Source organism: Benincasa hispida, chromosome 8, assembly GCF_027475165.1.
Source record: "Benincasa hispida cultivar pf3 chromosome 8, pf3_genome.v1.1, whole genome shotgun sequence".
In the NCBI taxonomy this organism is placed as follows: Eukaryota; Viridiplantae; Streptophyta; class Magnoliopsida; order Cucurbitales; family Cucurbitaceae; genus Benincasa; species Benincasa hispida.
Window position 1 is genome coordinate 28752872 of NC_143485.1, and position 27266 is coordinate 28780137.

Here is a 27266-nt window from a genome sequence, read left to right on the forward strand (position 1 = left end):
CCATAAACTATAAAAATGTTTAATTAAGTCCCAAAACTTTTAACTATTATGGGTTAACCTAGTGATCAATAAAAGTCAATGTAAATAGTGAAGGAATGGGTTGAACTCATTTTGGCCACCTAGAACTACCTTGGATTAAAAACCCTACGAACTCTCTTGGCAACAAAATATAGTAGGGCCAAGTAGTTGCCATATAAGATTAGTCATGGTATCTTCAAGTTACCTTGGAAGCTGACAAATATTAGGGAGGAAAAAAGAGGAAAGTGGTTTGTTGCATTGTGGGTATGGTAAATGCTATTTTTGGGAAGATCATTGGGTGGGGGACAGCTTTCTTTCTTCTACTTTTCCGTAACTTTATCACTTGTCCTCCTTCAAAAATCATATGATCTCGGATTTTTTGAGTTGGTCCGGGAATTCTATGTCCTTTTCTTTCGGGTTCCGTCGTAATTTGTCCGATAGGGAGACGACAGAGGTTGCCACTCTCCTTTCTTTATTGGAGGCATGTACTTTTAGTTTGGGAAAGAGGGATGTTCACATTTAGAGTCCAAATCCTAGTGAAGGATTTTCTTGTAAATCCTTTTTCAGATTGTTGTTGGATCCCATCCCACTAGGGAGTTGATTTTTTATATGGGCTAGAGAATTAAAATGCCTAAGAAAGTCAGATTCTTTACTTGGCAAGTTCTACTAGGTCGGATGAACACCTTGGATAGCTTACTAGGAGGAAGACCTCGCGAGTGGGGTCTTTTTGACGTATTCTTTGTCAGAAGGCAGAGAAAGACCTTGAGCATCTCCTATGGGGATGCCAGTTTGCACAAGCGGTGTGGAGTTATTTTTTGCAGGAGTTCGGTGTTCGGATAGCTGGCCAAAGAGACGTTCATACTACGATTGGCGAGTTCCTTCTCCATTCACCTTTCAGAGAGAAATGTCGTTTTTTGTGGTATGCAAGGGTGTGTACAGTGCTTTGGGATATTTGGGGGGAGAGGAACAAGAGGGAAGGATAGGGACCCTAGTGAGATTTGGTCCTTAGTTAGGAAAGTTTCCTTTTGGGCTTCAGTTTCGAAGTTTTTTCTGTAACTATTCGCTTGATAACATTTTACTTATTTGAAACCTCGTTCTTTAGTAGGGGTGTTTTGGTGGGTTTGTCTTTTGTATGTCCTTGTATTCTTTCATTTTTTTTCTCAATGAAAGTTGTTGATTTTATCAAAAAATTAGAAAAAAAAAAAATATCTAAATTTTTAATAATGTGTCTAATAGATTCCTAAATTTTAAAAACTATCTAATGAGTCCCTTAACTAACCATGTGTCCGAAAGTATTTACACTTTAAAAAGGTTTTCATAAATCATTAAACGATTAGACACAAACTCAAAAATTTAGAGACCTATTAAATACATAATTAAAAGTTCAACAACTTATTAGACACGACAGTAAAAGACTAAGGACTTAATAGACTCCAAATCCAGGACCCATTATAATTTATACACAATTGTTAAATGGACCAAATTTAAAAATTATAAATTAACCTATAATTTATGTTTCTGATTATGCCCAGAAAAGAAAGGCCATTTTGTAAATTACTTTCGTTAAAATAAAGTGGGGTTAACCTCTCCAATACGTGGGCTGACAAAATTTAGATCCTCTTCTAGTCCTTTCAGAGGTGGATCATATGAGTCAATGAATTGAACCAGCCTGTAACTCATTTAAAAAAAAAAAAAAAAAGGACATAAAATGAATAATTTGTCAGTCTGAGAAGATGATTTGCTTTGAAACTATGAAAGTTAGAGGTCATCATGAAAATAAATAAGTTTAGCATCACCAATCAAATGACATATTATTAAGTTGGCTAAGAAAATGGCTAACAATAAGAAGGAATGCCTAAATTTTTCTTATGAAAACCACTACTTTCGTCGAGAGAAAAAATGAAAGAATACAAGGGCATATAAAAAACTAGTCCACAAAAGAAAGGAACTCCCTCTACAATAAGAAGAAATGCCTAAATGACTGGTTACTGGAGCTATGCTAAATCCAAAAATAAGTCTTCAGCTAAATGCCGTGGTAATCCTCAACTTGTAAACAAAATTAATTTTGTTTTCCGTCCAAAAGTGCAAAAATGATGCAGTTAAATAAAGAACATAATTTTTCTCTCTCTGGAATTACAAACAGTGACAGGCTGAGGTAGGACTTAAGGAATTACTATGCCTCATACCGATGATAAAAATCACAGTCTCGGTCATTCCTTGTCATGGCATGCAAGAGGTTATAAATCTGAAGCATCATTTTCCTTGGCAACTGTCACAAAACCATTATCAGCAAAATCAAAAACTAAGATGTCAATGAAAATACTGTAACATGTATAGTTGATAACCCCTTATATTAATGAAATTGAAACACGGGGAACAATACTAAAAACAGCAAATCTTGTAGTTGACTTGCCTTGTGAGCGAACAAGTTAACACGGACGAAGGAACAAAATAGATCCATAAAAGCATGCAGGATAACTGAATTTTGATGGGGCTGCAAAATACTGTCACAAGTTATTAGAGATAATATACAGAATCACTGCCACTGTTATTCAAACAATAAGTACACCAGGAAAGTATGAGAAAAAAGTAGTGATACTACATATACCAAGTTTTACTTGCTCATTCAGCAATATGATATCAACATGGATATAGATAAGATAAATGCCAAAGCCATTGACATTTATTTCAAAAATATTCTTATATTTTTAAAAGTTGCAATATTATCCTTGACCTTTCGGCTTTCATAAACCATTAAAAACTATCCTTGAGGTAAAAACCCGATAGAATGTCGGTCAAATATTGGGACCTGGAGGAGGTGTGTAGTGACTTGGAACAGTGTGATGGTGTCCAAGTCCTAGTTCCCATTCCAAGTCCCAATTTTCGTTCAACACATTCTAAAAATTTCTACTGCAATGCCATTTTTTAAAACCTCTATGAAAGGTCAAAAGTAATATTGCAAATTTTGAAAGAACATAGGTATTGAACCTAAATGCAAAGTACAGGTTATTTTTCATAATTTAGTCTATTTTGTTTGTTTCTTAGATGCCTATAAGGGTGCCTAAGATTCCAGAAAAAAGTGATGAGGAACTTTCTTAGGGAGAGCACAGTGGGAGACTCAGAAAGCCATCTCATAATTTGGTCTGTAATGATCTGGAAAAAGCCTGATTCAATTACCAAGGTTAGGACTAGGTCCCAGAGTTTTTCTTTTTCTTCATTTCCCCTCCTTCTTGGCATGTTCAACAAGGGTGAAACTATAAAAGAGCCCTCCACTACATGCATATGTTGGTTTCAAGGTCATCCCTTTTTATGAAAACTTATACAAGTTACAAACTTAACTTTATACATATAGATATCATTCTGGCTGGCTAACATCTTCTAAATATTAACGTGACTGTCTTTAAGACTCACCAATAAAGTTATGACCGTACTACTAATGTCCAGTATAAGTCGCAGAGCCTGCTCTCGAAATGCCATCAAATCAAGCAGCAGCTGTTAAAGAAAAAGGAAACTGTTACAAATTATAGTATATGCTTGAAATATAATTGAGGAAAAGAAAAGTGAACATTTGAAATCGCATAGCAACCAACTTGCAAACTCTATCTTAGATTGTGGCTACTTATTGTGAAGTCATGAGTATTTAGAGTCTAAAGAGTTCGTAAGAAAATCTACATGTAACTATTGAACGTGCTAATATCAGATACAAAAATCTAGATTCTGACCTAAACAAACGCAGCTGCCAGTATAATCATATGAACATGCTAATTTCAGATGAAAGCTGGTTAAAGATCTACCAAATCCTACCTGAACCCAAGGTTCCAGACTCTGAATATAAAGTTCCGCACTATCATTGATAGCATCTAGAGCAATTTTATCAACCTGGGCCAATATTTTCCAACAGCATCTCAAGTTAATTAGTACTGTACAAATAAATGACCGATAAAAAACAAATGTGCCCAAGGGAAAGGACAAATACAAATAAAATCTTACACGTTCAAGTTGTAATTTGCTAAAATGTTCAGGGAATTTTTTAGAGAGCAATATGCAAATCCGTGGATGGTTAGGGAAAACTCCTGCTTTCCAAAATGCTTCAGAAAATACATGAGCAATTGGATCAGGATAGTCTAAGATTTGGTTCAGCCTATATATTTTAGCCATAAGACCATCTGCAACTTCAATAAGCTGGTACACCCACTGTACATTCAAACCCTTAAGAGACCCAACTGAAATGGGATTCTGGCCATCATGGGCAGTATTCCTAGTGCTCCGAGCTGCAACTGGAGAAGTCATATCCGGTCCCAAGTACTCGGTCCATCTCAATTGGTCATCCTCCCTTGTTCTCGTATTGGTGGGTGATAGAGATGGATCCTGAACTGAATAGCGTTGTCTCGATTTCGCCATTGATTAATAACTTCAATCCTAGAAAATCTGCAATTTCAAAGTGGGGCAGTTGAAAACCAAATATTTAAGTATAACAACAAAATCCTATACTCATTCTGTGAATACTAGAGAGAAATCATAAAAGGAAAAAAAGTGACTAATGGCTTTCTGTTCTTCGTTCCAGCTCCAAGAGTCAACCGTGGTGACAATACATCAAAAACTAACACCCCCCACATGTAGCAAATTCAACCTAAGTTCTGTAAAAGTAAAACCAATGTTTTTGTTTCGCACAGAAGCTCCAATAATTGAGAAGCTAAATGTTGAATTCCATGAGAACAGTTTAAAGGGTACAATCAGCTACCTCACAACAGTACTCACATCGAATTAAATTGGGTGGGGGGGAAAACAATCAACAATCACATTCATCTCCCGTGTTAAGGCGCATTACAAGAGAAGAGCAAAACAGAGAAGAAACACATACCTTGTAAAGAAGCTCAAGTGAGAGCATGAAGCTGAGCTCAGATCCGAGAGCTGATTGAAATGGCGAAAAGGGTTGAAAGGGTAGTTGGTTGAGTAGTTGAAGGATGAAGAAAATTGAAGTGAAATGAAGGTGGTGACGAGAAATGAGAACAAGTTGAAGAATTTGTTTCCTTTTCCCCTTTCCTTTTCGAATCAATCTCGCTGCCGTTTTTCAGGGAAATTTTATTGAGCTAAAAATGTGAATCTTCTCAGTCCTCTATGAACTCTTCCATTTTTAGTTTTTCATCCCTTCATTCTTAGTAATCTTTCTTTATACTCCTCTCCCTACAGTCTACACTGAATTTTGGGTTTTTCTCTTTTTTTTTTTTTTTTTTTTGAAAAATACCTTTCTGATTTTTTTTCTAATTTTTATTTGGAAATTTTTCACCCGTAGAAAAAAAATCTCAAACTATTTACAAAATTAGCAAAAAAAAAAACATGGATAAACTTCTATCAACGTCCATCAATGATAGACTTCTATCAATTTCTATCATTAATAGATACGATAGACTTCTATCAGATTCTATCAAATAAGATTAAAATTCTGCTATTTTGTGTAAACGGTTTTCGTATTTTTCTATTTTTAAAAACTTCCCTTTTTATTTAGTCTTTAAATTTCAAAATATTACATTATTAATTCTTAAATTTTAGTTCTTAAATTTTAAAATATTACAATTTTACTCTAAAAAAATTAAGTTTTATTTCAACTAAATCCTAAATATCAAATGTTACACATCTTACCTTTATTTTTAGTTGCATTAATGTTTATGAATTTATTTAAATTAATTATGAAATAAAACTTTGAATTTAGTTTTAATAATGATGAAACTTAATTAATTATAATTCTTTTAAATTAACATATGGACATTAATATCAAAGACTCAAAGTGTGTATTTGGTAAAAAATTGAGGCTAAAAATGTAAATATTGAAATTAAGGATAAAATTGAAATAAAACTCAAATTTAATAGATAAAATAGTAAAATTTGGAAATTTATAAACTAAATTGAAATCAAATTCAAAACTTAAGAATTAATATTTTAAGATCTTAAGATCAAATGAATTGGGGTTTAAAATGTGAATATTGATATTTATGGACCAAATTGAAACAAAATTCAAATCTGAATGATAAAATAGTTATCTTTGAAACTTATGCACTAAATCGAAATTAAATTAACTTTAAGGATTAAAAATGTAACCATTCGCACGTAGGAACCGAAATCAGATCCAAAATATTAGGATGAAAATGTATTTTCATTTTCCTTTTTTTCCGTCTCTTTTTTATTTTATGGGAAAAACAAAAGTGATGTGATTATTGGGAAAGGCTACGTATGAATTGCGTAATATTGAATAAATTTGAAGTGGATTATTTATGTTTTTATTCATGAAACAAAAATGTAGGTAGGTTTGCTATTTTCACAACGATTAAAAATAGTAATAATAATTAAAATTTTCAAAAATATTCATAAACTTTGTCTTTCGTTTAAAAAATATTTATAATTTTTTAAAATGATAATATTACCCTTTAACTTATTTTAAAATGTTCAAAACTACTCTTAAAAGAATAAATTCATTACAATTTCACACAAATATAGAGAAGTGAAATATTGTGGCAGGGAGCTGATTATTCATATGTTGGTAAAATTTTACAGATTTGACTAAAAATATTGAAATTTAGGAACCCTTTGAATTGACTTGAGAAAAAAAATATTTTTAAAAAATTCATTTTTATTTAAACACGTTTGATCAAAACTGTTTAAAATACACTTGAAAATCTATTTTGGGTGGTTGTCACTTCAATTTCTTCTAAAGTGACTTAGGGTGTGTTTGAAATACATTTTCAAAAGTTTAATTTAAAAAACAAGTCATTTTATGAAAAATTAGAGTATTTGACAACCACTTAAAATGGTTTTTTAAGTGTATTTTAAACAATTTTGATCAAAAGTATTTAAATAAAAATGAGTTTTTTGAAAAACGTTTTTTTCTTAAGACAATCTAAATGGGTCCTTAGTTTTTTAAATTAAACACTTGTATTTCAAACGCATCTTTAATCTGCATATGTTTGAAAGTTGGAATTTCATATTATGATTTGATACATCCTCCTAGTTAGATAAAATTGTCACAAATTGTCCCTACTTACAAAGGAAAATGGTGAATTTTGTCGTGATTTTATTTTAAAACATTGATTATCTTGTACATTTGAACAAACTCGCATGCTTTCAATAATTGTTAGAGATCACAAATCGATGAACCTTGATTAAATATGCCTATAAATCAACCAAATAAAGTTGTTTCAGCAAGTTTCTTAAGTTGGTCGATTTGAATTGTTCACTTCTAATAAAAATATTAAGTCTCGTTTAGTAATTATTTTATTTTTTATTTTTGTTTTTGAAAATTAAGCTTATTGACCTACTTTCATTTCAAATTTCTCCATTTGTTATCTACTTTTCACAATTTGTTTAAAAAACTAAGCCAAATTTTGAGAACTAAAAGAAGTAGCCTTCAAAAGTTGTTTTTGTTTTTCTAATTTGATTAAAAATTCAATTATTGTACTTAAGAATGATGCATATCATTGTAAGAAATGTGGACGAAATATGCATAATTTTCAAAAGAAAAAACGGAATGGTTACCAAATATGACCTAAAAAATTTAAGATAAAATATTGAAATATTAAAATTATAAAATTAAAACATAAATAAAATGTCTTGTTTTTAACCAAACTTTAAGGCACTCTAATCATTTGATTTTTTATTTTTGTTTTTTAAAATTAAACTTATTTCATCTACATTTTTTATAATTATTTACATTTTTTTAAAATACAATGGTTGAATTCTTAGTCAAATTTCAAACATAAAAATAACTTTTTGAAAGCTATTCTTTTTAGTTCTCAAAATTTGATTTGATTTTTTAATCCATTGGCGAAAAACAGATAACAAAAGAAGAATGTGTAAGTAGAGTCGGTAGGCTTAATTTAAAAAATAAATAAATAAATAAATAAAAATTACCAAATGAAGCATGAGTAATTAAGATTTTGACAGTTTCAAGTCGGAATGAATTTCAATCAAATGTCATTGTTTCACATTCTCATTCCCAAATGAAAGAGGATGCTTGAAATGAATTGGTTTCTAATATTGTTTTCATATAAAATTTATTTTAATATATTTATATAACACTACTATACTAGTCGAATGTTCTAGAATTTGAAGTCAAATTACGTATTTAATCCGGTTGTAATATGCTTATCAATAAAGCAAGTTTAGACCCATTCCCTTCCTTTTTTCTGTTGCCATCCAAAGATAACTTTTATTACATTTATTTAAAATATTTCTTAGAATTATTTTCAAATAAAGAAAAATGAACCAATTTATATATAAATAGAGTAAAATATTGGTCTATTGATGATAAATCGTAATAGATATCTATTCATGTCTGATAGATATCAATCACGGTTTATCGCCCATCGATAAATGTCTATCACGATCTATCACTGACAAACAATGACATTTTACTATATTTGAAAAAAAATCAGCAATTTTACCATTTAAAACTTACCTTATTTCGTATTCCAAATAAGATAAATAATCCAAAACTATCTCTTCTATTTCTTTTACTTTTCTTTTTTAGTTAACCATATTGTGAGGTGTGAATCGAGAATCACTAGAATGGTAGTTATTCTCATCAGTTAATTATGCTCGAGTTATGAAACTTTCTTCATATTAAATTGTGGGTTAAAAATGTCAATATTTTTATTTAAGAAAAATAATTAGATTTATTATGTTCGGGTAATTACACAACTTTCAAGTGTATGTGTATAGTGATTACACAACCTCAAATCAACAGCTAGTCATGTCCCCCTAAAAACACTTTTAATTAATAAGGTTAAAAAACAACTTTATTTATTTATTTCCTTTTCTCTTTCTTTTTTTTTTTATTAAAAATAATAATAATAATAAATTGTATAGACAGTGTCATTATTAATGTGGTCACACTTCCTTATAACTCTAGTAGCATAGAAGACACCTTACTTTTATTTATTGCTAGCAACTAGCATTCTCCACCTTAACCTAACATTAAATCATAATAATTAATTATTTTAGATGAGATGAAGAAAAATCACTTGCAATTTTACACACACATGTATATATTAAACACTTCTTTGAAGTTCATTTAAGTAAAACAAACATACAAATACCCTTATTGTAGTTCTATTTGAAAGATTGTGATTAATTACGAGCTTATAACTCTATCGAGGCTAATTTAGCGTGTAGTGTATTTTTATTTGTTTGGAATAAATTCTAGTTGGATTTGAACATTTTATTATAAAGTTTGAGATCTTATTCCTGCTTAATTTTGAAGCGAAACTTGAAAAATTGCATGTTTAGAAATATATATTATGTTGAGGGTTGTCCGAAGCATGGTCCAAAGTCCACTGGCGGGCTTAAAATTATAGGGTATCAAGAGGTGGGATAAGGGAGCGCGCGTCCCAAAAGGAAAATGTCCATATCTTGAGGTTTGGGTTGACCAATCGAATAGGTAAATATATTTTAATCGAAAAATAACAAAATCAGACCCAGACTAGCATCCTGCAACCTCGAGCGCCAGAAACGTCCCTAACATTGTCGTTGTTGCACATAATCAGAAGCATGTGTCAAAGAAAGGGCTTATAATTAATCTCGTTCGACCACCTTGAATGAAAGAGTAAGTAATCTCCAAATAAGAGATCTAACCTTATTTCTCTTGTATTTAGTTGAACAAAACACTCCTTGTATTAACGTAAATAAGCATCAAAGTGAAGTAAATTTGGTATCACATCGTGTGAGGATCTCATAAACTCCTACACAGGTCAGCTTAGAGTATCTCGAAACCAAACCATGGAGAAGTGAGTTGAAGATTAGACCCACGATGAAGTCCTATGCAGACGAAATTAGAGTGCCAACACATTTTTTTGACTTATTTTATTGACTTACTTTTTAACTAAATTTTATATGAGCTATTAATTGGTCCATGAATATTTGTCTATTTTAATTTGAAAAATAATTAATTTCACTAATTATTTAAATTTAAGTTTAAATTTGACAAACTTCATAAAGTTTGTATGGGCCAATATGAGTATATAGATCATATGTATAAATTTCTTTTATCAATCTCGAGGTTTGAGGAACAATCTCCCCACCTTATATATTATAAAAAAAAAAAAAAAAGTTTTAATTTAGATCATGTGGTGAATAATGAATTCAAAGATAGATTTGTTTATGTAACCTTAATTCTCAAATTATACTAGTATCAATTATATTTTAGGTTAAATTACGAGTTCACTTCCTCATCTTTAAGTTTTCATCTAATAAATCCTTAAAAAAAATTTATTGTGTCTAATAATTGATATTTGTCTAATGGGATTCTAAACTTCAAAAGTGTGTCTTAACCTTTTGTTTCTCTCTAAAATATTTAAAAAATTTAAACAACTAATTTATTAGACAAAAAATTAAAGTTTATGCCTAACACGAGTCTCTTCCAATTTTGTGTATAATAGAGTCGTGAATTTTAGAAAATGTTAAATAACTTAATGATCTATAAACTTGTTATTTCAATTACGTACTAGACACTTCTAAAATTTAGCTATCTATTAGACATAATAAATTCAAAAATTTAATAGATACGTTTTAAAATTTAAGGATAAAATAGGCATAAATATAAAAATTGTTACGAATTTGCATATGAATTTGATCGAAGTATTTTTTAAAAAATGAGTTTAATTCGACGATGATTGACATACATTTCCTCCATAGAAATTGGAGTTATATTATATCTCTTTGTTTATTTTATTTATTTATTTTTATTTTCTCTCTCTTTGAGTTTTTTTTCTCTATTTTACCTTTTTTTTTTCTTTTTCTTTTTTTTTTTTTTTAAAAAAGATTTACGTGTCCAAGAGTTAGTGGAACACACGAACCTGAATGACCTGCTCCATAGTTTAGTTTCATTTATTCTTCTTATTTTTATTTTTTAAAAAATAGATATAAATTTTGTAGTTGACTTTGTTCTTTAAAATATTTCAATGGACATTTGAATCTTCAACTATTAAATTTCATCTCATTAAACTAAATCTCCATTTATTAAAATTGATCTCATTAAATTATATTTGAATTGAGCTCAAAAAAAAAAAAAAAAAAAAAAAAAGACAAGGTAAATCTAGTTGCAGAGTTTAACCATAACAATATAGAATTTGTTTGAAATATTTTAGGTTAAAATATTATTTCGATTTCGGTATTTTGAAATTTGTTCAATTTTAGTCATTGTATTTTTAAATATCCAATTTTAATCTTTATATTTTTAATAAAATTTAATTTAATTCCTCAAAGTTAATTTTTATCGAAATTAGCTAAATAATAATAATAATAATTTTCTTACAAAGAAATATAATATATGGATATGTTATCAATATTTAGAGTAAACATGCTAATAAATAATAAACTATTTTTAGAAACAATCCATAGGGAATACGCCATAGGAACTAAGTTTAACATTTATTGGAAGTATAAGGACTAACATTTAACCAACCTCAAAATATAACCAATATTTTATAAGAAAAATATTGGATGAATGTAAACATGTAATTTTAGTATTTATTGATACAATATTTGCAAAAGTGTAATTGTGTATCAAGTTATTTAATATATTCTTAAACTTTCAATTGAATAACAAATAAAGTTTATGAATTTTCACTTTATGTCTAATAAATCATTGACCTATTCAATATTTTAAAAAATCCACATACATGGAGCCTATTTGGGATGACCTAGAAAAATGTTTTTAAAAAATTCAATACACTTTTGATATAAACTCCTAGAAATAAAAATACGTGTGTTGGGCAACTCTCTCTATATATATAAGTTTGGTTTGTATGTACTAAAGGTATTTTTATTAATGTCAAATTACTATACAAGACTATAAAACATTAAGAACTAATATTTGGAATACTGGTTGTTGGAGTTGGTCGCAATAATTGGCTGTCAGTTGTGGTGCCCAGATTGGACAGCGACAACGGCGACTGAATTGACAGTAGGTTGCTGGCGGCACTCGCCACCCTTCGATGGCGATAACCGACTGGTCATCAGAAAATGGTTGACGTTGGTGGTCGCTGAAGTAGGTCGTCAATGGTGGTGGCCAATGGAGGGTAGTGGTAGCCACGACAACATAGTGAAAAGTGAGTAATTAAGGAGAGATTAATCATTAAATACCAAAAAATCATTTTTTAAAAGTTGGTTTCAAGTGTTTATCCTACACCAACTTATTTTATAAACTCATTTTTTTCAAAACTCGTTTTGATTGGTTGCCATACACTTGAATTTTTTTTGGAAATGACATTTTTCAAAAATTAAACACTTAAAAATTAAAGGTATTTCAAACACACTCGTACTAAATACAAAATTGAAATTTTAGAGTCCCATTTAAAAATAAATGTTAATTTTGTATCTAATAGGTCAAATAATTTTTAATGAATTTGAATGAGTTAGGAATATGTTGACATACAAAATTTAAAGTTAAGATTCTATTTGACATTTTTAAAGTTCCTGTGTTTATTAAACACAAATTAAAAAGTTTATAAACTAAATTTGTACTTTATCAAAAAAAAAAAAAATCACACAATACCACTTTTTTTTGGCTCATTTTATTATATTAGCTATATATATATATACACCAAACAACATTCTCTCTGCCAGTTTGAACATAACTCAATTAATTTATCCTTTTAGACATATACTTTCAAATAAAACTCGAGTATCAAATTATGTTTGTACTAAAAAAAATTATGTTGTTGTATTCAACATTCTTTATACCAAAACAAGTTTGCTGATGTATTCAACGTTCTCTCTGCTGTCACAGTGAGTTTAGTTCGATCTCCCATTTCCTTGTTATTATATTAAAAGAAATTTGGTTTATTTTTGGTTACTTCAATTTTAATGAAATTGTAAGTTGGAACTTTGGAAGTGGAAGACATACTTAGCTTGGACATTAAGCTACCATGATTGTTATCTCTCACACTTTAATGGTGATAATAATCTGAAAAAGATTTCAAACACATCAGCCACCATTGATCATGATAATGATTTAGTGTGACAATATATATATATATATGATTTGATAATGGTTAGCATATGTCATTAATGATAAACCAATAGCTTTATGGAAAGTATTTGATTAATGGAGTGTGGATAATAACAAACCAATAGCTGTTATGAAATGTATTTGATTAAGGAGCGTTTGGATGGTAGATATTGTTTCATGGATATAAATAGTAAATATATGAGATTTGAGTGTCTAGATTTTAAATGTCTGAGATAATTATTATTATTTGGATGTGCAGGATAATTAATGTCTAAAAATTAAATATTTGTATTCAATTCAATAGTTTGTATATAAACTAAAAGTAAGTATATTACTTAATTAAATAGAAGGGATGAATTAAATTTAAAATTAATTAATTTATTATTTAATTAATAAAATAAAAAATAAATAAAAACTTTTTAATTAAATATAATTAGATTAATTACTAAAAATAATAAATAAATAAATTAGAATATTGATAATTAACAATAATAATTTATATTAAATAATTAAGATAGCGTAAAATATTAATGACAAATATATTAGTTGAGATTTATTAAGTCTAAATAATATATTTATATTTAGTAATTAATTAAAATGAATAGTATTGAATACTTTATATCAATTTATTAATTAATTAAGCTATATTTTTACTATTCATATTCTAGATATAAAAATCCCACACTTTTGCACGGTATTATAAAACCTATGTCATATGGGTTTTAAAGTTTCATGGATAATAATATCTAAGTTTTAAAAAGTGTAATTCTATAAAACAAACAAAGATATTAAATGTCTCTCTGAAATCCCATGGAAAAACCTGTTAAACAAACGTAACCTTAATAGATAATAGATATTGTTCGTGATACATATTAATATGTTTTTTTGTTAGGTTATAAGTTTGAATCATCGTCTATCACATTATTTAATATTATTTAACAATTATGTAATATTGTGAAAAGAAACGTATATTTTATAATTTTTACAACTAAATTTAGAATGATGGTGATAAAATATAGATATTATTTTTTTTAGATAAACCATACAAAATACTCCTAAACTTTGTATTATGGGTTAAAAATAATCTTAAACTTTCAAAAGTTTCAAAAATACATTTAAACTTCTAAAATGAGTTTAAAAAACAAAAACCTTACCTTTGTCTTGGATTGAATCCGTTAGTGTTTTTGTGTAAAAAATACTCATAAACTTTCAAAAGTCTTAAAGATACCCTTAAGCTTAAAAAAAGTTAAAAAATACCCATACCATTATATGAACAAAAATCTTTAATATCGCCTTACTTCTTTATTTTCCATCTTTTTTTCTCCCATCTCTTTTTCAATACCTCTTACTCCCCATTTTGTTAACATTTATTTATTAAAAAATAATTAGATAAATAAAATTGCACACTTATATTCATATATGGACTATAATAAAAAGAAAGAGAATAAAGGAAGCACCAGAGGATTTTAGAATTTAAATGTTTTAACAAAATTGTGCGTTAGTAGTCGAGTGTCTGTTAATAATCAAATACATTTTTTTTTGTTTGACTATTTATCGTTGTGGTATATCTTAACGGGAGATTTTGATTTTGGAATTTTGTGGAATTTTATGATTTAATTTAAAATTTTGGTTACTGAAAAATTTTTGTAAGCTAAGAATTGGAAAATTAAGAGAAAAATAAAAGTATCTATATGAAAAAAATGAGGACATCTGTATAACTTGTTTTAAACTTGAATTTTTCGAACTTAAGAAAACTTCAAATAAATTGATCACCATATTAATGGTATGAACACTTTTATTTTTATTTTTTAATTTTAAAGTTATTTTGCAACAAGATATTAACATTTTTTGTTCATATACTAATGGTGAGTGTATTTTTGATTTTTTTTTTTTTTTTAAGTTAAGAGTATTTTTTAAACTTCTTAGGAGTGTTTTTGAAACAAAAGTTTAATAATTTCCATCCAAAACTAACAACGAGGACATTTTGAACTATTTTTGAAAGTTTAAGGGAACTTTTGAAAATTTTGAGGTTTTGTGTGTTTTTTTTTTTTTTTTGTTTAATATAAATAATTTAGCCTTATGTTTTTGGTTTACCAAAGTTTCTTTTAATTTGAAGAATTATTTTTCCAGAAATTAATTCTAATACGTTTAAAATCGGAAAATTATAATATTCCTCTAGAATTGTTCTCTCAAAAAATTTCAAACAAAGTTAGTAAATCCTAATCAAGAATTAAAATCTTGAAACAAAATCTCAATAGATTATTTCTTTTTAGTATGATAATTACGAAGATAAGAAATCGAACTTCAATGTCAATTACCGTTGAATAAATTCACTATGACAAATCTTAACAAATTATCGTTTCACATAAAAATTAACCCTTTGTATTACGCTTCATATAGTACGAAAACAGAAAGTTTTAACCAATTTATTATCTACTAAATGTGTTTCTTATTAGCAAAGCTATAAGACTATTCCTTTTCACCAATCTTGGTCTCTAGACCAAGCAAATAATGTAGATTGGCATATGAGTGAGCTATATGTCTAGGCATTAATTGAAACAATTGTAGGTTGGTAACTTGCTATGGAATATTGGGAAATAAAACAAAAGTTAAAACATCTAATCTAGAATTGAAGTTTATGAATGGTTAGAAAAACACTTTTAAAAAACTTAAATTCTATTTGTAATAATTGAGATCAAATTAGGGTAAAAGTTCTAAATTACTTTTTGACTGTTGAGGTTTTGGCAATATATTAATTTCATCTCTGAATTTCAAAATCATACAATCAATTTCTTCCGTTTTAAAAAAAAAAACAGTTCAATTTAACATTTTTCATTAAATAGCTAGGTACGTAAAGCAGATGATGATAATTATAAAAACAAACTTAGAATTTGATTGTATGATTTGAAACTTGGTCGCAGTCTATCACAGTTAGACAGTGATATCTTGCTATTAATTATAAATATTTTGGTTCATTTTTCTATATTTGAAAATAACCCTAATTTCTTTTATATTCGCGAGTGTTGAAATCAGTTATACAACAATTGGTTGCAGAAGTAACTTGTAGGATATTAACTCTTACCATAACATTAACTTATTTCCTTCTACCTTTTTTGTTATTTGCCTAGCTTTTATGATCATTAGGCTAACTTAGGAGAGTTAAAAATATATAATATTTTATTATTTTTTTAAAAATAAAAACCCTATTTTCAAACACATTTTGTAAACCTAGATTGATTCTCTTACAATTGATGATTGATCTACCATAAATGTGTCTTTATTTCCCAAAATTGACATATAAACTTCCCTACTTTTTATCTAAAAATAGGCCGATCAAAGCAACTTGTATTATACTTTACTTAAAGCAGCTGCAGCTATTGACTATTGTATCTTAATGCAGGTTGGTACTAAGACTTCAGTCTCTATCTTCTAATGGATCTATTCTACTATTGCATTTGTAAATCTTACCATTTGCTTCAGCTATGAACTCAAAAAAAAAAAAAAAAAAAAAAAAAGAAGTTTTATTTCATTTTGTTAATCCATATAGTTTCAAATTTTAAATTATACAAACTTAGTCCTTATACTTTTAATAAATTTTAAGTTTAATTATTCAAAGTTGATATTTTTAGAAATTGGTTTAATAATAATAAGTTTCATAAAATAAGACGAACAGTTACAAATGTAACAATCAGACCAAAAGTATTAGCATATATGACATAATGTAAACAAGATTACAAATATGTTAAAATTTAGATAGTCTATCAATAATAAACCATATCACTCGTAAGAGTCTATCAATGATAGATCATATCGCTAGTAAGAGTATCAGTGATTGACGTCTATTGCTGATAAACTTTGCTATATTTACAATTTTTTAAGAATGTTGTTATACACTTAGTCATTATTCCTAAAAATACTACCAATTACAATTACTCTAGAATTAAAAGATTTCATGTGAATATATTTCCATCATTTATAAAGGCGTGCTATTGGAGACATTTTATTTTATTTTTTTTTTAAAAAGATCAACAATTAAACTAATAGAAGTTTAATGAGCAATGACTAACATTAGACACTTAAAAATATATTGAAATTTAAAGTACATGGACCAAATTATATTTTAACCAAAAAAAAAAAAAAGGATTACTATATGAAGATAAAAATAAGAAAAAAAAAACTAACAAAATTAATTAGATCTAATATCTTTTTTTTGGTAGACGTATTTTTATAATATCTAATTTTGTCCATACAATTCAAACTTTTGTTCGATTTAATTCATACACTTTGAAAACAATGATACTATCTTTTTTTAAAAAAGAAAACTATTTTGATCCTTATTTACAAAAATCTAATACAAATCACTGCATATCAGAAACCTTAAAATTTTATTCATACCTTAAAAAAATGTGTAGCATTAAGCTAAAGTCTATGATAGACAAAAAAAAGAAAAAATGAAATAAAAATAAAAGTGACGTAACCAAAACAAACATTTTAAAATGCATTTACTAAAATAGACCAAAATCAAAAGTATAAGAATAAAAAATGAGCAAACCGACCCCAAAATAGTTTTAGTTTTTATTGGTTTCAATCAGACATGTTTTGTTTTAGTCAACTTGGTCATTAGTTTTGCTACTTTAGGTTGGGACAGTCCATTCTATGTCAGTTTTGGGCCAATCCAACCTGAATCATTTCTATGGATATGAAGATAGTCATTACAAAATGCTCATATTTACAACAGAAAAACCTGATATTGCAAAACTGTGGTAATAAGAAAACAGAGAAACTTTTCTGCCTCAAGTATTTTTCTTGCAATAATGATTTTTTCCAGAGGAGTTAACCTAATTCCTATAAATTAAATTCCTTCATCATATTGGCAATTGGCAAGACATCCTTTATCAGGTGAAAATGGGAGCTGTCCTTAATGCTTCATAAAAACCTGAAAGCTTCTTCATTCTTTACCTCATTCAACTCAAGCTCAGAAGCTTAGTAGATAAACCATGGCGAGTTCAGCCAATCTCTCTTTTATCGTTTCATGTCAACTCTTGGGATTATCTATTTTTCTTTTCTTTTGCATTCATGGAGATATCCCAGGAACAAGAGGAATGGGTGGTTTTGGCTTATTTGTTTTCTCTACCATAATGGCTTGAGTCGTTAAAACGATCCCGGTAATTGAGGCTGCAATCTGAAGCGCACATCTTGAAACAAGGCAAGGATCTACTACACCAGCATTAAAAAGATCTTCGTATTTGTCTGCCATTGCATTATACCCATGTCGCCAATCACATGCTCGAGTTTTCTCCACAACAACTACTCCATCATCCCCTGCATTACTTGCAATGAGTTTTGTAGGTGCAAGAAGTGCCTGCAATTTATTGCAAAATCTATTGAAAATTTTGAAAGGCACACAAAATTCTGATAAAAGGAGAACTTCTCTAAGCAATCGATATACGATATATATGGTATGCCTTGCTAATCCAAGAAAAACTGAAATATTGTGCCTGAACTTAAATTCACCATTCATCTTCTTCATAACACATAGATCATCTACCAAAAAACTGGTTCCCAAATCAAACATTCCATTTCACCATATCAAAGAGGTATTAAAGTAATAGCAGTTCGACTTCCAATAAAGAATGAAGAGAGGCGGAAACCATGACAGAGAAAAGGGGCATACACAATACCTTGCCCACAATATCAGCACCAATCTGCTCATCTTGATCTTCCATTGATTGTTTTATGGTAGGAAGCAATTCAGACAGATGAACATAGGTAGCACCTCCACCAGGAACAATTCCTTCAGTCATGGCAGCAAATACAGCATTCTTTGCATCCTCAATTCTGAGTTTTCTGTCTTCAAGTTCCACCTCAGTATGTGCTCCGACCTAACTTTGACCACATTACCACATCCAATAAAAAAGAAGTAGAAGAAAATAATTTTATTCCTTGGATGTTTTGCTGTTCATAAAGAAAATAAGATGAGCTGTGTCCTATTAGAAACAAAAAGAACAATAACATTAGTTTAGACAACTCAAAGCCCAAATCTGAAAAGATTAAACAGCAAAGAAGTCCTTTAAATGATTAGTCATTGATGCTCATCGTGATGTCAGAACGATGAGGAGTTCTTGACTACAATTTTCTTTTCATAAATGTCCTTCAGTCAGATAACAATTTCAGAGCTTTCTGGTAATTACTTTTTACTGTTATAGTTCTTGGGTGTATTAAAAGATTATCCTCAATCTTTTTATACACAATAGACTTCACTGATGGTCCCAAGTTGAGGCCTTGGTTAAGATGAACTTTCACTATATCTAGATGAGGTCTTTCCATTCTATAGCAATCTGAATTCCCACGCTATCTATTATCAGCGATTCAACAGAAATTTTGGAAGTTTTGGATGGACTATGCTTCCAAGGCTGTACAGCATTCTATATAGAAAGAGCTGTACTACCTTGGCCAAATACAGAACATGGATAACAGAAACAGGAGTTACTGGTTAAGATTAAGGTCTTTGATGATGTGGAGTTGGAGGGTCTCTTGGATGAGTCCATGAATGCGGAAAGGGATTCCCTTACGGTCCTTTTTGCAGAAGTGGTCAGAAAGGAAACTTGCCGTTAAAGGCAAAAAGTGAAGTCGGCTTGGGCCAAGGAAGGGGACTGCAACTCCTTGCTTTTCCACCGGGTGACGAGTGGCCGGAAGAGCAGAAATAGAATTGGCCACTAGGTCACCGATTATGGGGAGGTGATAAAGGAGGAGAAGAAGATTGAAGAGGAAGTTATTAATTTTTCCTCCAATATGTATGGTCCGGAGGTACCACCTAAACCCTTTGTCCAAGGGATTGATTGGAACCCCATTTCTGAGGAGGATAAGGACAGATTGTCTGAGCCTTTTACAGTTGAGGAGATTAAAACGACTGTTTTTGGAAGCGATAGTTCAAGATCTCCTGGGCCGGATGGGTTTACTATAGCCTTTAACCGAGAGAATTGGTCTCTTGTGAAGGAGGATCTCTTGACAAAGTTTTCCAGGAATTTTACGAAAGGGGGATCTTAAATAACTCTATGTTGAAAACCTATGTTTGCTTGATCCCGAAGGAGTCAGTGACTAGTAGGACTTTAGACCGATTAGCCTCATCACAAGTGTGTATAAAATTTTGGCAAAAGTGTTGGCGAATCGGATTAAGAGGGTGCTTCCGTTGATTATTTCCGAAGTGCAAGGGACCTTCGTGGCAGGGAGGAAAATTTTGGACCAAGCCCTTATAGCTAACAAGGCGATAGAGGACTATAGAGCTAGAAACAAGGAATGGGTGTTGTTTAAGATTGATTTTGAAAAGGCATATGACCATGTGGATTGGAATTTCTTGGACAATGTTTTAGAAAGGAAATGTTTTGGTTATAGATGGCAAATGTGGATGCGGGGTTGCCTGAGGAATGTGAGCTACTCCTTTCTCATGGGAGCCCTAGAGGTAAAGTGACAACATCGAGAGGTCTAAGGCAGGGAGATCCTCTTTCTCCTTTCCTTTTTCTCCTGGTTGTGGATGTGCTAAGTAGAATGGTGCATAAGTGTGTTGACGCTAAGTTAATCGAGCCCTTTGAGGTGGGTAGGGACAAGGTGTCCCTTTCCCATCTTCAGTTTACTGACGATACCCTCTTCTTTTGCTCTGGAAATGTAAATTTTTTCTTGATGCTCAATCACATTCTTTCTTTCTTTGAGGAGATGTCGGGTTTGAAGATAAATAGGGGAAAGTGTTGCGTTTTGGGCATCAATAGTGAGGGGGATAAGATTAACAGATGGGCGCAATGGATTGGCAGTGAGGTTGAAAGCCTTCCCTCTTCTTATCTGGGCCTTCCTCTTGGGACTAATTTGAATTGTGTTTCCTTTTGGGACCCTGTGATGGATAAAGTCCATAGTAGGTTGGCTTCTTGGAAAAAAAAGTTTCTTTTCCAAAGTGGGTCGTCTTACTCTGATTAAATCAGTCTTGAGTGACATGCTAGTTTATTTCTTCTCTCTCTTTAAAGCTCTGGGTGAGGTGTTCAACGTTTGGAGAGAATGATGTGAGACTTTCTTTAGGAAGGGATTGATGAAGGAAAAGGAAAAGGATCGCAACTTATCAGTTGGAAGGTCATCATAAAACAAGTTTTCTTGAGGGGTTTAGAAATTGGGAACCTTAGGACGCATAACAAAGCCCCTTTAGCCAAATGGCTATGGCGTTTTTCCTCTGAGCCCAATTCTCTATAACATAGGCTTATTGCTAGTAAACATGGTCCCCATTCTTTCGAGTGGCTGGCTAAAGAGATTAAAGGAACTTACCGGAATCTTTGGAAAGATATTTCAAAAGAGCTCCTTGCTTTTATTCTTTGGGTTTGATAGGCGAAGGGAGAGAGGTATTTTTTGGGAAGACCTTTGGGTGGGGAAAGACCTCTTTGTGGGGTTATTTCCTCGACTGTATCATTTATCTTCTCTTAAAAATCATTTTGTGTTCGACTTTTTTGTGTGGACCGAGAGATCTTGTTCGTTTTCATTTAGGTTCCGTCATGCTCTTTCCGATAGGGAAACGATGAATGTGATTGCCCTCCTTTCTATTCTTGAGAGTCACCCCTTTCGCCTTGGGAGGAGAGATGTGAGAGTTCGGATCCTAATCCTTTGGAAAGGTTCTCGTGCAAGTCTTTCTTCCAGTGTTTGTTGATCTTTCTCCTGAGGGTAAGTCTATCTTTTCGTTGTTGTGGAGGATTAAGATTCCTAGAAATGTGAGATTCTTCACTTGGCAGGTTCTCTATGGCCGTATCAGTACACTGGATAGGCTTGCTAGGAAGTTGTGTTTGTTGGTCCGGCCTTTTTGTTGTATCCGGTGCAAGAAGGCAGAGGAAGACCAGGACCATATTTTTTGGCATTGTGATTTTGCAAGCTTCATTTGGGACTCTTTTTCCAAACGTTTAATTTGATGTGTGCTCGTCAAATAGATGTTGAAGATATGATCGAGGAGTTCCTCTTCAATTCACTGTTCAGGGAGAGAGGTCATTTCCTTTGGCTTGTGAGCGTTTGTGCTATTGTTTGGGATTTACAGGATGAGAGGAATATTAAGGTGTTTAGGGGGGTTGAGAGGGAAGCTAGAGATATTTGGTCTCTTGTTCGTTTTCATGTTTCGTATTGGACTTCGATTTCGAAGGTTTTTTGTAATTATTCTATGGACACGATTCTGTATAGTTGGAGTCCCTTCTTGTACTGGGACTCTCCCTTTTTTGTGGGTTTGGTTTTTTGTACGCCCGTGTATTCTTTCATTTTTTTCTAAATGAAAGTTGTTATTCTTATATATTTTTTTTTTTTAAAAAAAAAAGAGAAAAAAAAAGAAGGAAAAAACAGATTCCATAAATTGGAAGAATTCATCAGAGAAATTGGGGGTAATTCCAGTTGGCTTTGAATGAGAACGGTAGAGTTTGGTTTCCCGATTCTTCATGTTCCTTTAATGTCCCGGACTTCCGGTCCCCTTTACATGCTCACGATGGAACAAGAAGCATTTAACTTTCAGCTCTCTGAGCCTATTGGAAGGCAAGCTATTCTAAGATGTGCAAGGCTTTCTTCTCGATCATGTTTCACAAGGGTCTCAAACACTTCACAGAACCTCTCTCATTGGGACTGTCAAATTTCCCATGCTAAGGCAAAAATCCTCTTGTGTAATGCAACGAGGCTCTCCTCTGGGAAGTGAACTGGGAAAAAGAGTGTAAGGGCCTTCCAAGGAGAAGGCCACAAGGAGGATCTTTAAGAAACTGTTGCCTTTGTGGTCTCATCATGGAGCAATTCTTTCTGCATTAACCACCTATATTCAATTGAAAAGGATTTTTGTAAACCTTGGCCTTTGTGGGGTCTCTCCCTTTGATACATAAGATACTTCAACTTCCATTTAACTACTGTACTAAAAAGCAATATGTTTTCAGTTAATACCACAAGGAAGAATTAAACCCTTCGCCATGGTTCCCATAGCTAATAAGAATCAGAATTAAATTTCAGTTAATCAGGACCAGCGTATGACATTTTTGGAAAATCATGTAGTCAAATAAATTATGAGAATTCTCACAAAAGCTGCAACCCCAAGTAATCCTTTAAAGCACAAACCTTGATGACAGCAACTCCACCAGAAAGCTTAGCAATCCTCTCCGACAGCTTTTTTGAGAGGTAGGAATTATCTGTTTCAACAAGATCCTTCTTAATCTGTGAAATTCTTGCTTGAATTTCAGCTTTAGTCGAGGGATCTGCAACTATTGTTGTTGAATTAGATGTTATAACTACTTTCCTAGCAATTCCAAGCTGATCCGAAGTAGCACCCTCAAGTCCTAGTCCCAAATCTCCAGAGAGAAAATCAGCACCTGCAAATTTTAAAATAAAGTCAACCATCTATATTGTAACATAGTCAGATACTGAAATATAACGTCACAAAGCAGTTGATCACCTAAGCCAATCAGATCCTTTAGACTTTAAACCACGTATAAAATAAAAAGCTTTCCACCATCTAAGTCACTGGAATTCTCACAATATATAAGAAGGCTTCTTATGTTCTTTCAGATCCAAAAAAAAGATTCAGAGAGGGATTTGTCCGAGATTGAAACTCACATCAATAGTACGTAAACCTTCAAACTGAAAAACGGTGAAGCCCAATTTTTCTCTTGAAGCAATGCAAACACTCTTTGAAATCCAAATTTTTTTTGTAAAGCAAGTGTTAAATCATCAGAACCCACAAGCTTAAGTTGATGGGTTACAATATATTTAATTATTATCAATATTTCAATGTCCTTTCTCACTTGTGGGCTTGGAATCCATAGAAGGTCCAACAAATAGAAATCAATATTAATTGGAGAAAAACATAACATTGTAGGGGTTTGTTCCCAAGACCTCCTACTCTCATATCACGTAAATCACCACCAAAAACCCAAAATTTTAAGTTGATGGAACAAAAGGCTTACCAAGCTTATCGATGGCAAAAGAAGATTAGAAACGATAGCATCAAAACACCTATATTGAGGTTTCAATTTACACTCTGAAAAATAAACCTGAGAGATTTAAATAGAGTTTTTATCATCTCAATTAAATAAGGTAAAGCTTTGAAGCTGTGTGAAAAGTTGGACACATTCCAAAAGTACTCTTGGATCTTTTCCAGCAACGAAATGAAAACTGACACAAAGGTATGCTACACAACCCCACGGCAAAAAGCAGTACAAGTGATGAACTGAAAGCCTAAGAATATATTCCGGCTATTTTAAGTGCTACTAAAAAAAACTGAACTGCAAATCAAAAGCTGTCATCTAGGTAAAAAATGATACATTCACAGTACCATCACAATGTTCAATATAATTATATAAAATTTGATGTATAATGTCACCGAACCAGAAAACCTCCTCTATTCCAAAACTCTGGTGCAAATGTACAAATGCAAGACAAGTTTTGAGTAGATTTTATTGCTTAGATGTCCCATCGATATAACAAACATTTAAGTGAGCATATATAACTGTCCGTAGAAGTATTTAGTTCACCTGTCATTAGTGCAATATCTTGCAATAGAGCTTTCTTTCTTTCACCAAGCCCAGGACATTTTACAACGGCCACATTAATTAAACCCTGTACCTTGTTCAGCACTAGGGTTTCTAGAACTTGTCTTGAGATGTCCTCTGCGATTATCAGCAGAGGAAGACTAAGTTGTACGGTCTTTTCCAACAAAGGGACAATTTCTTTGACAGTAGAAATTCTTTGATCGGTTACTAGGACTTTTGCATTGTCAAACTCCACAATAGACTTATCTTGGTTTGTAATAAACTGAGGCGACATATAACCTTTATCAATCTGTAGAAAGAGATACAACGGAGCTATAAGGCAAAATGAAGAGACAATGAGATAGATTTTGAATATTGCAGATGCACATCAAACAGGCACTTCCTAAGTGGTTGTCAAATAACTAATCATCTTTGCAGCTAAATCATTTACCTTCATTCCTTCCTCTATTATTACAGAAGTTTCAGAGGATTTGGATGACTCAATTGAGATCACACCATCAGGACCAATCTTTTCTATTGCTTCAGCAATTAAGTTCCCCACATATTCATCATTTCCAGAAGATATCATTGCAACAGCTGCGCAAAGGACAAGGCTAGTTCAGCACCATTTACTTCCCAAATGAAACTTCACCAGTGTTCAACCAGATGAGAAGAAAGAACCTTTAATATCATCTTTTCCTTGTACAGGAGTACTTTTCTTCTTTAAGACCTTGATTAACTCCTTTACAGTCTTATCCATTCCTTTCTTTAAGGAAACTGGATCAGCCCCAAAGGAAACTGCCAATAATCCAGATTTGATCATTTCACGTGCCAAAATTATTGCGGTGGTGGTTCCATCGCCAGCCAAGTCGTTCATTTTACTAGCAACCTGAAAGCCAAGAACTCAAAGATAATATATTATCAGATGTTAAAGCCCATCAAGCAAGGTTCAAAACAAGTAAGATTTTAATTAACCACCATGAATAACCTCTTGGATCAGAACCACTCCTGCATTCTCAATTGCATCAGAAAGCTCAATAGCTTTCGCAATTGTAACCCCGTCATTAATCACTTTAAGCATTCCCTGTTCAGAGAGAATAACATTGCGGCCTGCATATTTTGGTGAAAAATAACTAAAATATCTAAGACGGATAAGATATTATGCATCATTGTTGAACCATTCACAGGGTAGATTGAATAATAAATAACTAATTACCAAACGGTTCCAGATTTAAGTGGTCAAAACCACATTAAAAATTATTCACACAAATCAAATGAAATTAAACGCGATGAGAGAATCTGAAATGGCCAATCTTTCCCATCTTTTCCTCTATACACTTCAGAATTTGCAACTCCAGAAAATTGTGTTTCCTTTCCACAGGCTCAAACATTTCATTCTAAATTTCTTCAAAATAGAAATGATTGATTAATTAAAATATAATGCAAACTCATTTTCTTACTGAAATAACATCATGACCTCACCACTGTAAGTCCAGCACACAATTTTAACCAATAAATTGAACACAGTAAGAATTAGACATCGGCTTCCTATACACACACACACACACACACGATAAAAACAGAATTCTGCAAGAAATAGCGTATCCAAGCTCAAGAAATGGTGTAGAATTAAAGGAATAAAGGAAGTCCTACAAACCTTTAGGTCCTAAAGTGACAGAAACAGCATCAGCTAACTTATCAATACCAGCTAGCAAGGCCCCTCTGCATTCTTTACCAAAAGATATCCTCTTAGGACCGGCCCTGACGACAAAATTTCTCATCTTCCATGAATTTCTCGCGTACCCAGATAGCCTTTGACTCCCACCAAGCTTCTGCAGAGCACCCAGAAAGTCAAAGTGACAGAATAGAGAAGATGTGCGGTAACAGAGAAAGAAAAAGAGCTACCGTTACAGGGAAGAGAAGAGTTCGGGCAAAGGGCGGCGGTGAGGAGAGACGGGAATAAACTTCCATGAGGTTGTTGGCGTCGTAGAGAAGAGAGGAAGAGATGATGGTGGTTCATCCCAAGTTTTCAACAGAGGTTTAGTGGGGGTTTTATCTATTTATATGTATGTTCATGATTTGAGATAGTTTTTATGAGTCTTTTTTTTAACTCCGTTCTTGCTAACGCTTATGTCTTTTGACCTATGTTTTATATCCTTATACTTACGTCCCAACGTACTATTAATATTTTTATTGGCATCATTACGATAGAAATGATATGTCTAATTCGACAGTTACAAATCTCTTACACGATCACTTCGTTTAATGCGACATTTTATTTTTTCAAATTTTTTTCATTCAACCTTGTCTTGCGTCAAAAATGGATATGCCAGCTCGATTCTGACCCGATTTTTAAAAACTCATCGCAATGTATGAATAAATATATACTCATGAACCCATCTGAAGTAGAATAAACATGTACCTCTACTTCATGTCATCCCTATCGCTAGACTAGACATATTATCCCTACCATAATACTATGACGTAAGCATAAGGTCATAAACACATGAGTTTCTAAGAGACAAGTTAGAAAACATAAACACTCCAAAAACGGGTCATCCGTGAAAATATATATATATATATATATATATATTTTAATTGTAAATTTAGGTTGTTTCCTCATATTTCCTCTTGCTCTAAAATTTCAATGCTTTATAGATTTTTTTTATTTTCCATTACATCTCTTATTCATTGCACCACAATATCAAGGTTTTTTTATTATTTTTTTGGAAAAA

The 27266-nt window shown here is 31.4% G+C and overlaps 2 protein-coding genes across 9 annotated transcripts in view; both read right to left on the reverse strand.

The window, feature by feature from the left end:
• Positions 1–5166, reverse strand: part of GRL (transcription activator) — a 28268-nt gene extending 23102 nt beyond the window's left edge. For 2 of the 6 annotated variants that reach the window (XR_016531209.1, XM_090316247.1), the window contains exons 1-6: positions 4009–4713; positions 3823–3897; positions 3430–3510; positions 2432–2512; positions 2205–2287; positions 1603–1687 (exon numbers count right to left, since the gene is read on the reverse strand). Coding sequence is in view for 4 of the 6 variants with exons in the window: in XM_090316247.1 (XP_090172373.1) it covers positions 1603–1687; positions 2205–2287; positions 2432–2512; positions 3430–3510; positions 3823–3897; positions 4009–4419 (816 nt within the window). In the remaining 2 variants the exon portion in view is untranslated. Of the gene's footprint in view, positions 1–1602; positions 1688–2204; positions 2288–2431; positions 2523–3429; positions 3511–3822; positions 3898–4008; positions 4758–4879 lie in introns of those variants that run through there. The other 4 variants (XR_016531208.1, XM_039038426.2, XM_090316248.1 and 1 more) reach the window with 4 other exon arrangements.
• Positions 5167–17681: 12515 nt separating this feature from the next.
• On the reverse strand, positions 17682–26602 carry CPN60ALPHA2 (TCP-1/cpn60 chaperonin family protein). Of its 3 annotated transcripts, none has more exons than XM_039038981.2 (9): positions 26437–26602; positions 26189–26363; positions 25520–25641; positions 25213–25420; positions 24983–25128; positions 24535–24841; positions 23123–23373; positions 18700–18900; positions 17682–18380 (listed from the first exon to the last, which is right to left on the reverse strand). In XM_039038981.2, exons 1-9 carry the CDS (start codon positions 26500–26502, stop codon positions 18093–18095), a joined length of 1764 nt encoding a protein of 587 aa, XP_038894909.1. In that variant the 5' UTR covers positions 26503–26602; the 3' UTR covers positions 17682–18092. The 3 variants fall into 3 exon arrangements, with proteins under 3 accessions (XP_038894909.1, XP_090172376.1, XP_038894910.1); XM_090316250.1 differs by having other exon boundaries at positions 17682–18340; positions 26437–26591; XM_039038982.2 differs by having other exon boundaries at positions 26443–26584.
• Positions 26603–27266: the final 664 nt, after the last annotated feature.

Excerpts from the sequence above, each read along its gene's own strand:
- CPN60ALPHA2 (XM_039038981.2), bottom strand. The coding sequence starts at position 26,502 with ATGGAAGTTTATTCCCGTCTCTCCTCACCGCCGCCCTTTGCCCGAACT. Across the intron at positions 25,642-26,188 it reads TGTCACTTTAGGACCTAAAG|GCCGCAATGTTATTCTCTCT; the intron begins GTTTGTAGGACT and ends CAAAATATGCAG. Across the intron at positions 25,421-25,519 it reads GAGTGGTTCTGATCCAAGAG|GTTGCTAGTAAAATGAACGA; the intron begins GTTATTCATGGT and ends CTTGGCTTTCAG.